The sequence below is a fragment of the Macaca mulatta genome, chromosome 13 (assembly GCF_049350105.2).
Source record: "Macaca mulatta isolate MMU2019108-1 chromosome 13, T2T-MMU8v2.0, whole genome shotgun sequence".
Lineage (NCBI taxonomy): Eukaryota > Metazoa > Chordata > Mammalia > Primates > Cercopithecidae > Macaca > Macaca mulatta.
Window position 1 is genome coordinate 113,073,604 of NC_133418.1, and position 13,187 is coordinate 113,086,790.

The window sequence follows — 13,187 nt, forward strand, 5'->3', positions numbered from 1 at the left end:
GTGTTTCTTTTGGGGGTGATGAAAATGTTCTAAATTTGACTGGTGGTGATAGTTGCACCTGTCTGTAAATATACTAAAACCACTACGTGTACACTTGAAATGGGTAAATTGTATATATGTGACGTATATCTCAATAAAGCTATTAAAATTTTTTAAATATTTTTTAAAGTAATTCAGTCACTCACTAATAAAAGAACACTGGGCATTTGAGATTTGACACACCAGTGTAATCTGTACACCTCTGACAATGGTCCAGGCCCATGTGTGAAGTCCATCCCTCTGTCTCCTGGGAAGTAGTCAGCAAACTGAAGCCAGCCAGGAGAGCTGAGTCTGTGTGGACTCAGCACACCCCCAGGCCATCTGGCTCAAATCCCTCATACAGAGCAAAGCCCACTTTTCTCTGCCCCATTGTCCACACAGCCAGGGCCAGTATTACTTTGCACAAACTTCCGCGGTGTCTCCAGATAACCATTGCTCAAAGCTCAAAACTAGGAAGTAACCCTGACCACCCAGCCTTCCTTACCTGATCATTATCTGTTTCTTGAACAAAAAATGCTTCTCCATTATCTCCCAATTTCATGTGCAAATCCACAGATTCCCCATTGATTTCTATGTCAACCTGAGGGGAAAAGATGGTTAAGAAAAGAATGAGCTGCTTTCACCAGAACAGGGGACCTCATGGGGAGAGCCAAGTCTCTGTGGATACGCTGTCATCACATATACCCTGAAGTGCCGCACAACTCCCAGTCTCAGTCAGGCAGTCCCATCCAAGGGAACGGTCACTTGAGCACTGGAGGAGTTCTGGGTTCAGGAGGGCAGGCCCCTGACCAGGAAAGAAGGAACCCAAAGCAGTAGGTTGGTGCAAAAATAATTGCGGTTTTGGCCATTATTATAATTATTAAAAATAGTGGCAAAAACTGTAGTTATTTCTGTAGTAAGCTAATAGAAAGATTTCTCCGAGACCACCTGGTCTAGCTCCTCCTTTTTTGGCTGAGGAGCTAGGCCAGACAAGAGGAGTGACCAGACCAGGGTCACACGGCTGGTGAGAGTTCAAGCTGCAATCAAAGCTTCCCCAGCCCCAGACATTAGAAATTACACCCTGGAAAACTCACCAACTATTGGCTGGGATCCTTCACCCATACTCAAGGAAGAGCTTCCACTTGAACTTAACTCAAAGAACGAATCATGAGACATCATCCCAAAATCCACATTAGGTGGGGGCATGAAATGTCTATTTGTAAATATTTGTTTCTTTCCATTTGTGTGGAGATTGTCTTCTAAAACTGGCCACATCAATATCCCGGTCCTACCTGCTCTTCCAGAACCTTTGCCACTCCTGAAAATAAACTAGAAATAAAACTCTAAGCTCACAACTGACTGAATGGACCCCCTCTCGGTCAAGGAGATGCCAGAGAAACCTTGAGAACTGACTTCAAGGCCATGATGGAATGCGAGATAGGACATGCTTCCTCATACCCCACCTCAGTAACCGCCATTTCAAAAGGGCCAAACAGAAACCAGCCCTTTCAAAAGACTCTGCACTGGTATCAGCAAAAGAAGCGGCTCTGCCTTTTTTTTTTTTTTTTGGCCTAATAAGAGCCCAGGAACTAGTCCTGACCCATCTAGGGAGAATGTGCCCTGAGGGTTTTCCCTTCCTCTGCTCCACCCTTTGATGTCAGACACCACAAAACTCCACCCTTGGCTGGTGCTAGTGCCATCATGTTTTGAACATGGGTCCCATGGAGAGGCAAGAAGCTCAGCTGCACATGTGCATGTTTTCCTCTCCTGAACACTCGTGACCCCCCTCCTGTGGCTAATTAAATATGTAGATTCTGTGATCCCAGAAATCCCTGGTCTCTTTGCCCCTCCTTCAAACCGTCTGTTTCTGCTTCTGGCCGGAGGCTACACTTCCCAGCCTGTCAGAATTGGCCACCCAGCAGGCAAAGCAACAACCTAGTTCTCCTCTCTAAATGTATGAACTTTATCCTTCTTCCATTGACACCACCAAGAAAAGCCTATTTCTCCTCCCCTTGAGCCCAGGCAGGCTTGTGACGGTCCCAACCAGTAGAGCACAGCAGAGGTGATGCCATGTGGCTTGCAAGGCTAGGCCATAAGAAGATCCAGCATCTGCCTGGCTTCCTCCCTCTCAAGATGCTCACCTCACCACTGCCACTGTGTTGTGGGGTGCCCTGGCCACGTGGAGAGGCCATGGGTAGTTGGTATGACCAACAGCCTCAGCGAAGAGCCCAGCCAAGAGCCAGAATCAACCAACGGTCACAAATAATGTGAGTGTTCAGATGATTCCAGCCCTCAGCCTTTGACCTTTCCAGCTAAGGCCCCAGAGAGCAGAGAAAAACCATCTCACTGTGCTCTGCCTGAATTCCTGACCCACAGATACAGGAGCTTAATAAACAGTGGTGTGTGCCACGGCACTTTAATTTACACAGCCATGCTAACTAGAATAATTTCAATTAGTCACTGTCAGTTCCATGACTGACCATTTCTAATGGAGACCTAAAACTCTGGGTCTGAGAGTTCAAGACAGGTGGCGTCACCAGAGTGCAAGGGCATTCTCTAAGGAGAGCCGGTGCCAGGTCCCCGTGCCCTGAGAGCTCACCACTTTCTCTCGGGAGCGCAGGACGCCCATCTTCCCAAAGCGGACGTGGAAAGGGGAGCATTGGAGGTTTCCATTGGGCTGGCGGATGACAATGATGTCAATGCACCCCGAGAGCGTGGCGGGGTTCAGCCCCTTGTAGAGCTCCTTCACGGTGACAAACACCTGGCCGGCTAACTGCCCCACGTAATTCATGGTCTGTGCCTGGAAAACAGACAAAAAACACACACACAGACACACAATTAATCAAAGGAAGAGCCAATCAAAATGAACTGCTCACCATTTTAAAAACATAGATTACACACTCAACTTTCAGCTCATCTCGTTTCTGGAATATGCTCCGTCCACCCCCATGGCCTATCAGGGTCCACTGTGGCCCATTACAGCCCATCAGGGCCCATCACGGCCCATCAAGGTCCATCACGGCCCGTTACGGCCCATCAGAGCCCATCAGAGCCCATCACGGCCCATCAGGGTCCATCAGGGTCCATCAGGGTCCATCACGGCCCATCACGGCCCACCAGGGTCCATCACGGCCCATCACGGCCCATCACGGTCCATCAGGGTCGTCCATCACGGCCCATCACGGTCCATCAGGGTCGTCCATCACGGCCCATCACCCCAACTCCCACAGCAAGCCCACCAGTCTCTACTCTCCCAGAGTCCAGCACAGACAGCCTTGACCCCATGACATCTAATCTCAGTTGTCCCTGGGCCCTGTCTCCTCTGTAGTCCCGTGAAGCTTGTTTATATTGTCCCTAGGACCACTGCCGCCTGCCCCTTCTTCTGTCACGATGAACAGATTTCGCACACTAAATCTCAAGACTGTAGAGGACAGAGACTATCTCATACAGCTTAGGATCCCCCACCATGCCAATCACACTAGCTACTTGATATTAGTTGGAAAAACAAATGACTGTTTTTACTGGAGAAGGGAAATGAAGGATTTTTGTTTGTGACAATCTCCATGTGGCCTTTGCCTGTGTGTCTGACTTCTCTCCACTGCTCTCCAGCGGCAGGGAACACCAGCGCTCTGGGCTGCTGGCCGGCTATCAACTGCAATCCACTCAGCAAACATTCAGGCCATCTCCTCTCCAGGGCCTGGGGCCACAACACACAGATAAAGAAGAAAGTCCTGTCCCCCGGAGGGACTCACAGGCTCGTGAAGGAAACAGAGGTAATATACAAGGAACTAGCAGGGCATAGTAGCTCATGCCTATAATCCCAGCACTTTGGGAGAATGAGACAGGTACATGGCTTGAGCCCAGGAGTTTGAGATCAGCCTGAACAACATGGCAAAATCCCATCTCTACTAAAAACACAAAAATTAGCTGTGCGTGGTGGTGCGTACCTGTAGTCCCAGCTACTTGGGAGGCTGAGGTAGGAGGATCACTTGAACCCAGGAGGTGGAGGTTGCAGTGAGCTGAGTGTGACTGGAGTGCAGTAGCACGCACGCGCACACACACACGCACACACAAACTAAAATAAATATCAGTGTCGCTGAATTTGTTTTAAGTAAACACTAAGGGAGTTATGATCAAGGAAAGAAGGTGCATCAGAGGAGCTGGCGCTGGAGGCGGGCTTGGAGGAGGACATCTCAGATGTCAGATGAGAAGGTGGACAGGGTACTGCGGGACAGTGAGAGGTTCATGCAGAAGCATGGAAGCTTAAACTACCAGACTGGAAGAGGGAGCTGTGCCCAGAACAGAGAATGTGCAGAAGGGAAGGATGGAGAGTGGGAAACCGTGCCAGGAGATGTGGGCTCTGCTGTGTGAAGCCATCCGATTCTGGAACAAAATGACACTTTGATTCAAGATTTAGCAAAAGCAACACCGTAACAATGTAAAGACTGGCAAGAAAAAAACTTGATGGCAGGAAGGCTAGGAGAGAAACGATTTCCCGCCTGGAAAGGAGGTAGAGACAGAAGAAACAGAGGGATAGGGACAGGCCAAGAGATATTCTGGGTTCAAGGCAGCTGGACTGCAAGCCACCACCGTGCTCTGGCCTTCTTTTCGTAGCTCCGGATCCCTGACCACCTGGTGCAGTCCACGCCTGCCCATATCACTGTCCACTCTACTCAGCTCTCAGCTCCCATCCCTCTGCCGTCACTGTGCCCTGCTGTGCTAACCGCTGGTCTTGACTGGCCCATGGCACTCACATCTTATCCCTGGACTGGGTCATGGCAGGCAGGAGTCCTCCAGCCCTCCTCTCTCCACTCCTTGCTCAGCTTCGAGGGTCATACCATCAACCCTCCTCTGGCCCTTCAGGGACGTGGCACCTCTTAGTGGTCGTCCAGTCTCGGGAGTCTCTTCTTTCCAGCTCTGACTTATACTCCAAGGCTGAGTCCCAGACTCTCTTCTCCTCTCCTGTTTATTCACCTGATGCTTTGGTGGATTCGTGAAGCCACGTGGTTGCAAATACCGCCCCAACAGGAAGGATTTGCACGACGTAACTTCCAGTCCACCCGGAGACCTCACCCCTCCTCCTGGTCCACACTGCTGCCATTCTTCAAGGCGACTATCCCAGGACACATGTGACCACACAGACAACACCCCCACCTCAGCTCACCTCCAGACTCCAGGAAACACCACGTGTGTGAACCTGTGGCTCACAAACCTGCCGTGTAGACAGGTTGGTTCTGGGAGCTTTTCCTACCATTCAGTGGCGCCGTGATATTATGATGTAAAAGGGAATATATATTTTGGTCTTCATCCCCAGATCCCAGCCAGAACTCCTAAACCCCTTATAATTTCTAAGTGATCAGAGTAATAGGAATGTCTTTTGTTATGATATTTCGCTTTCTTCCCCTGCTCCTGAAACAGCCCCTTAGCTCCAGAGCTTTATTGCTCTGGTGAAAGGAGCGTCTTTCCTCACTCAAGATAAGCCCCCTTCGACCACACCAAAGTTTAATCAGAGGACTCTCGGAGGATGGGGGCTGGGCCAGCTGCCAGAGGAACTATCTGTGATAAGCGTTGGTGCCTTCAGCCACTCCCCACCCCCCACCCCATCCCCAACCTCCAGGGAGGGGGAGGGGAGGGAGATTAAGTGTAATCAATGGCCGATGAGTGAATCAATCTCGCCTGTGTAATGAAGCCCCCATAGAACCCGAAAGAAAGGGGCTCAGAGAGCTTCCAGGTTGGTGAACACGTGGCAGTGCTGGGAGGCTGGGGTGCTGGAGAGGGCATGGAAGCACCACTGCCACCCCACCACCCTGCCCTGTGCACCCTTCCACCCTTCCACCTGGCTGCTCCGGAGTTTTATCCTTTATAACAAACCAGTGGCGATCAGTAAACTGTTTCCCTGAGTTCCGTAAGCCGATTCACAAAAGAATGAACCCAAGGAGGTGGTCATGGGAACCCCTGATTTATAGCCAGTCGGGCAGACGCACAGGAGGCCCAGACTGACTGGCATCTGAAGTGAGGGACAGCTTGTGGGGATGAGCCCTTAGCCTGTGGAATCTGATGCTAACTCCAGGTATGTCTGAAATGAATTCAATTATAGGCACCCGGTTGGTGCGATCGAGAGCTGGAGAACTGCTTGGTGTGGAAGAGACACACACAGGTTTGGTGTCAGAAGTGTGTATGAGAGTAGAGGAAATTGTATGGTTTGTTTGTTCTTTTATGAGCTACATTCTTAAGGCCAAGGATAAAGCTTTGGTCTTTCAAGTTAAAAAAACAAAATATACCTTTTGTATATCTTACCCCAACTCCTATGTAATAAGCAAAAGTGAGATCAGCACACCCATTTGCAAATGACGCTCAGAAGTGGTCAAATCCCCTGCATGCAGGGGCTAGTAAGAACTGAGGATTTAATTATAATTTAGAACAGGCCAGAGAACCAAAAGTCATGAATGATACCTACAAAGGAAAGAATGCAAGAAGCCCTCCCACGTGCATTTTACAATCTTAAATGAAGCTCTCTGTACTGATACACCTCCTCTCTCAACGGAGGACACAAGCCCAGCCCTTAGCAAACACACTCAGGGAGGAACACACATCTGCCTTCCTTTTCACCTGGGGGTAAACGCCAGAGGCCAGCTCCCCCTTCATCTGTCCTGCTAATATGTCACATATATAAACATCAAAACACACATTTCTCTAAGTTTACGAGTGGTGCGGGTTTAACTTCATGCAAAAAAGGTGCGGTGGGGTGGTTCCTGAAAAGATGTACAACATAAGAAATGATTCTTTATAACCCTGATACTTCTTATTCCTTCCATGTTGAACTTAGATTTTAACATGTGTTTGGTAAGAGAGGTAACCCTCTAACTCTAAAACTACGTGCAAGCAGTATCAATAACATCTTTGTACAATTTCTTTCACATACGTTATCTCCTGCTGACTCTCACGATACCCTGTAGGAATGCAGCCTTTCAGATGGTAAAACCAGAAGACAGCCAAAGTGCAATGAAGATTGCAGGGCTGGTGAAGAAGGGCTGTCTGGACTGACACGCCCAGTTTCACCAGACTGGAATCCAGGTCTTTGGATTTTGAAGTGACCTCTCTTTCGGTTCTGTGAAGCCCCTTCTCACGTTCCCCATCTCTTTGCCTTCATCACCCTTGCAAGTGAGCTATGTTTGTCACCGAATGAGACCAACTCCCCAGCAGTGAGGCCCCAACCCCAGGCCAGCACATCTAAGAACTACTGTTGATACTTTTTTACTCGTAAGAAAGAGAAAGCTCATAACTGGATAGCATTACCAGATCTCTGCATCCTAGCCTCTCCTCTGCAAAGGGGGCATGTTGGCCTGGGTGACGTGCAAGGTCTAATTCCAGCTCTATCTGTTCCAAGACAAAGGCTGCACTCCTTAGTTCTTAGCAACTGAAGAGGCATCTTTAATAATTTAATTGTTGCTCTGCTCTCTTGTTCTCAAGAACAAGCATCCTTGCCCCTCTTCAGTGAGCAAACTCAAGGTTACTGCTCAGAATCCAGGAATTTGGAAGCGAGAAGGATCCTTAGTTGTTGTTCCAACAACCTCATTTTTTAAAAGTAAGCCCAGAAATGGGAAGTGACTTAGCAAAGCTTTCTCCATGGCAAAGACAGAGCCAAGACTCCAATTTCCTTTGTGACCTTCCCACTGGATTGGTCTGGAGTATTTTCCTACCACAAATAACCAGAAGGTGCTTTGATATCCCCAGCTGTGGCTTTAGCTTAGATTAATGGTGCTCTGATATCTTTAGCAGTTCCCTCTATTGAATAACTTCTTTGCAAATCTGAAAATACCTCAATTTGAAAGCAGGAAATCTTCTCAATAATTCTCAACAAGTGACAGGGTCATGGGCTCCACCTGGCAATCTGTTGTCTGTTCCTAGGAACTCAACATCTACACCCTGGGCCTGCCTTAACAACCAAGCACTGAAAGTTTTTAAAAGGGTGAATACCACCACCTCACATCTATTAAGATGACTACTATTAAAAAAAAAAAAAAAAAAAGAATATAACAAGTGTTGGCAAGGATATGGAGAAACTGGAACTCTTGTGCACTGCTGGCGGGAATGTAAAATGTGCAGCCACTTCAGAAAATAGTCTGAATTCATCAAAAAAATAAAAATAAAATTAGCTTATGATCCAGCCATTCCAGTCCTGGGTATATATCCAAAAAAACTGAAAGCAGGTCTCGAAAAGATATTGGCACACCCATGTTCGTGGCAGCATTATTCACAGTAGCCAAAAGGAGGCAGCAAACCCAGGGTGACAGATGAATGGAAAAGCAAAATGTGGTCTATCCATATTATGGACTATTAATGAGCTTTAAAAAGAAAGGAAATTCTGATACATGCTATTATGTGGATGAACCTTGAGGACAGTAGGTTAAGTGAAATAGGCCAGTCACAAAAGGACAAATGCTGTATGATTCTACCTGTATGAGCTACCTTAGGCAGACAAACTCATAGAAACAGAAAGAGTGATTACCAGGGGCTGGGGAGAAGTGGAAAATAGGGAGTCAGTGTGTGTTTAATGGGTACAGGGTTTCCATTTTGCCACTGAACCATACACTTACAGATGGTTAAAATGGCAAATTTTATGTTATGTGTATTTTATCACAATTAACTTTTTTTTGTTTTTTGTTTTTTGTTTTTTTTTTTGAGACGGAGTCTTGCTCTGTCACCCAGGCTGGAGTGCAGTGGCCGGATCTCAGCTCACTGCAAGCTCCGCCTCCCGGGTTTACGCCATTCTCCTGCCTCAGCCTCCCGAGTAGCTGGGACTACAGGCGCCCGCCACCTCGCCCGGCTAGTTTTTTTGTATTTTTTTAGTAGAGACGGGGTTTCACCGTGTTAGCCGGGATGGTCTCTCGATCTCCTGACCTCGTGATCCGCCCGTCTCGGCCTCCCAAAGTGCTGGGATTACAGGCTTGAGCCACCGCGCCCGGCCAATTAACATTTTTTTTAAGAACTGGGGAGAGGCCAGGTGCGGTAGCTTACTCCTGTAATCCCAGCACTTTGGGAGGCCGAGGCGGGCGGATCACGAGCTCAGAGATGGAGACCATCCTGGCTAACATGGTGAAACCCAGTCTCTACTAAAAAAATACAAAAATTAATCGGGTGTGGTGGCGGCGCCTGTAGTCCCATCTACTGGGGAGGCTGAGGCAGGAGAATGCCGTGAACCCAGGAGGCGGAGCTTGCAGTGAGCAGAGATCGCACCACTGCACTCCAGCCTGGGCGACAGAGCAAGACTCCGTCTCAAAAAAAAAAAAAAAAAAAAAGAATTGGGGAGCGAGAATATTGTATTAACCAGAACTCATTTCAGGAAGCCAGGATATCATTTGGTTAAATAATTTCTTTGAAAGAGAACTTGGGGTGGAGGGGGCAATCCCTCTCCCAGGAGGCACCATGCCCTTTAAGGCACGGGGTGGGCCCCGTCACTCCAGGCACCTGTTGCCTGGAGGGGTGCTGGCAGGTTAGAGGCAGCCAGGCTCTTCTTTCTCTGCCCTTCCTCCAAGCTCTCTTCTAAATAAATCCTGGACAGATGTTTAAAGAATACAAGAATAAACCAGCTGAGCATAAATTCCCAAATTTTACTTTCAGTTATGTTTTGAGTAAAAGGTTCAAGGAAGAAGCTAACTTACCTGAAGAAGCCAGACAAAACCAGCCAATCAACCCACCTCCCTATACCTGCCCGTTAATCTCATGACTGTCTTTGGTGTTGGTTTCCTGCTGTCTGCTAAAACACGTGACCAAGCAGTGAGGGGAATATCTGCTTTATAGAAGAAAGTATCTTAATTATTTCAAGGGTGACAAACAACAATAAACAAAAACAAAACCTGCAGAGGACCAAACCGAATGCTTCAATTTCCAGTGGCTTTCAGATGCCTGCTATTCACTCACCCCATACCAAATTCCTTTTAAACTTACTGATTTTAATCTCAAAATTTGGCAGGAAATAGCAGCTTCACCTGACAGGATTTTATTGACCACTCGAAACAGGATTCCACAACCCCTAGTTCAAATGTTTTTGACGGAGAACTCAGCCAAATCTTACAAATATCCTTTGGCAAGACTGGGGTTCTCTAAGTGTGGATTTTCAGAAAAGCTCTAAGGTTAAGAAATGTAAGTTTTTTGAATGTGACATCTTCTAGCTTGACCTTCTGAAATAATACAAATTTTCTGAGGTTATTACATCCCATTGGAATACCATCTTTCCAGACATCTCTGGGTTAGAAACTGTTTTTATGTTAGAACCAAACAGATAATATACCAAAGAACATAAACATCTACAAGCATATTCCACTTAGAATTCTACTTATGACATTAATAATAAATAGTAAGCTCAACTCGAATAGCATTGATTATTAAAAACACATATGGGGGCTGGGCACTCATGCCTATAATCCCAGAACATTGGGAGGCCGAGGCTGGCGGATTACCTGAGGTCAGGAATTCGAAACCAGCCTGGCCAACACGGTGAAACTCCATCTCTACAAAAATACAAAAATTAGCATGATGCCTTTAATCCTAGCTACTCAGAAGGCTGAGGAAGGAGAATCGCTGGAACCCAGGAGGCAGAGGTTGCAGTGGGCCGAGATCACATCATTGAACTCCAGCTTGGGCGACACAGTAAAACTCCATCTCAAATAAATAAATAAATAAATAAAGGGATTTGAATGATTTTAGGCCACACCCCTTAATGGATGATTCAGGAATCTGCTGTTCCACTCATTTATTATGCAAGTAAATAAAAGTGATTTTAATTCCCTTTCTAGTTCCTTCAACTAGAACATTACCTAAGGCACGTTATCTGGGACATAATAGTGGCTCCCTTTTCCTATTGTGGGTTTGCTCCTTGGAAATGAAATGATGTCATGGTAAGCAGCATCTAATGATATACAAGACTGGCCGAACAAATGCAAATGCAAAACTGTCTCAATAAATGCACTCTTACAATCCCCGTTTTTGTTCAGTCTTTCTCACTTGTACTTTTCTTCCTACTCTCGCTTCTTTTAGAACTAAGTGGCCAGGCACAGTGGCTCACGCCTGTGATCCCATCACTTCACGAGGCCAAGGCGGGTAGATGATGAGGTCAGGAGATAGGGACCATCCTGGCTAACATGGGGAAACCACATGTCTACTAAAAATACAAAAAATTAGGCAGGCATGATGGCACACACCTGTAGTCCCAGTTACTCAGGAGGCCGAGGCAGGAGAGTCGCTTGAACCCAGGAGGTAGAGCTTGCAGTGAGCCGAGATGGCGCCACTGCACTCCAGCCTGGGTGACAGAGCAAGACTCTGTCTCAAAAAAAAAAAAAAAAGAAAAGAAAAAAGAAAAGAACTAAGTGTCTTGCAGGAGTTGAACAATAATTAACCCTCAAATCTGGGTTCCCACCTGCCTCCTCCGTTTCCTCCCCTCACTGTCCAGGTATACGACCCCTTCATACACACGCCCACATGACGCTATCTTTCAGCCTCAACCTCCTCCTCAGCCCTCCAGCCCAGTCACCCAGGGCAGTAGCTTGATAAATATTACTGTCATTCGTCAAGTGGTTGAACAGACATCTATCTACCAAGTGAGTCTTCTCTCCTTGAGGACAGGGACGAGGCTTGCTCATTTCTGACGCGGTACCTGCCCCACCGCAGGGCCCAGGAGATGTCTGCAGTGCTATGTGGCCATGTTTTCTTTAACAACTTCCCACATCTTCTTTGATGACATTCTGCAATACTTGCCAGGAGTCTAATCCTATGTATTTGTGTACCAAGCTAGGTATTTCTGGAATGATGTAATTGCATTAAATCTATATGGTGACTGATTTCCAAAAGCGAAAGTATTTTCTGCGTTCAGAATGCTTTTCCTCCCATATAATGGAAATAGAGGATCCAAGCTCCCTCAGCCCTACTCTTAAAACATTGAGAACCAGTGGGTGTCCCAGAGCAAAGGACCAGGGCTCAAGCCAAGTTCATTGACCTGTGGTGACCATTTTGCCAAAACCAGGATGGAAGCGGCGGCAGGCAGGAGGATGTGGATGTGTTTTGTGATGGGGTCTCCACTTACCCAGGAGACACAGATGGCCTAGGGCTGTCGGGGGCCACGCGGGGCATGTGCAAGCCCCTGGTGTTTTAATGAGGAAGGAGTTGGCAGGTCATCACATAAAGAGCAACGAGGAACTCTGCCAGGAGCAAATGAAAGAGAACCGCTGAAAACCACCTCGGGTTTCAGCACAGGCTAACCTTTGACTCACCTTTGAAAGGACACTCAGAACAAAACAGAACTTGGGGCTCTCTGAGAAAACAAATCCTATTGCCTGTTTGAAGTTAAAGTGTTGTCTGTCCTGTCAATACAGACCCTGAGACTGATCCTTGTTTTCCTGGGGCGCTCGGGGGAGCCACAGGTCCAGCCTAGGGGAGTCAGCCTCTGGAGGTAGGAATCCACCAGAGCCCGCAGACCTTTCCCAATGCCCCTTATTTGTTTGTGCTCAGAACACTTAACACATCACTGCTAAGCCCCAGGGGAAAGGCCATAGGAACCTCCACATTCCATAAAATGTATGAAACTCCTTCATATGTTGTAAGCACATCTGATCCGATTCTAAACAACCCCGGGAAGCACTCCAGGGTAAGCATCATCACCCCATTTCTGATGAGGAGCCAGGAGCACCAGGTTTATTCCAACATGACTAGAAAGTGAACAGAGAAGAGTGGGGAGCCCAGGATGGACTCCTAGTCTCTGCTGCTGTCCTCTGCACAGCACTACCTCCTCATCTAAGGTGGATAAATCCAGTATCAGTGGGGGAGGCCCAGGTAAAGACAAACCAGTCATGTGGCTTTAGCAAAGCAGATGGCAACCATCTAATTCTAAATGTCAACTCATAATGAGCACGTGTTTACAGGGCATCCGGTGCTGGAGACATCATCATAGATTATAACTGAAGTCTGAATTACAGAGAGGCAGTTTCAAATCCAGGGCAGAAAGCACAATCTAAGCTTCCAAAAACTCGTTTACTAGAGGGAGTGAGCTCACCCTCAAAAGGTGCATTCAAAAAGTCCAAACCACCACTTGGCAAAGAGGTTGTAGAGGTAATTCGAGAATCTGATGGGGCTCTCACTTTGATGCTGAGATTCTGTGACCTGGTCATAGCACCTTC

At 47.4% G+C, this 13,187-nt stretch overlaps 1 protein-coding gene across 19 annotated transcripts in view; it reads right to left on the reverse strand.

Moving 5' to 3' along the window:
* Window positions 1-13,187, reverse strand: part of LPIN1 (lipin 1) — a 143,265-nt gene that overhangs the window by 58,724 nt on the left and 71,354 nt on the right. For 16 of the 19 annotated variants that reach the window (XM_015111738.3, XM_028831962.2, XM_015111731.3 and 13 more), the window contains 2 exons: window positions 2,618-2,818; window positions 524-619 (listed from right to left, as the gene is read on the reverse strand). In XM_015111738.3, the coding sequence (XP_014967224.3) occupies window positions 524-619; window positions 2,618-2,818 (297 nt within the window). Of the gene's footprint in view, window positions 1-523; window positions 620-2,617; window positions 2,819-4,772; window positions 4,999-13,187 lie in introns of all 19 variants that reach the window. The other 3 variants (XM_077960125.1, XM_077960120.1, XM_077960114.1) reach the window with 1 other exon arrangement.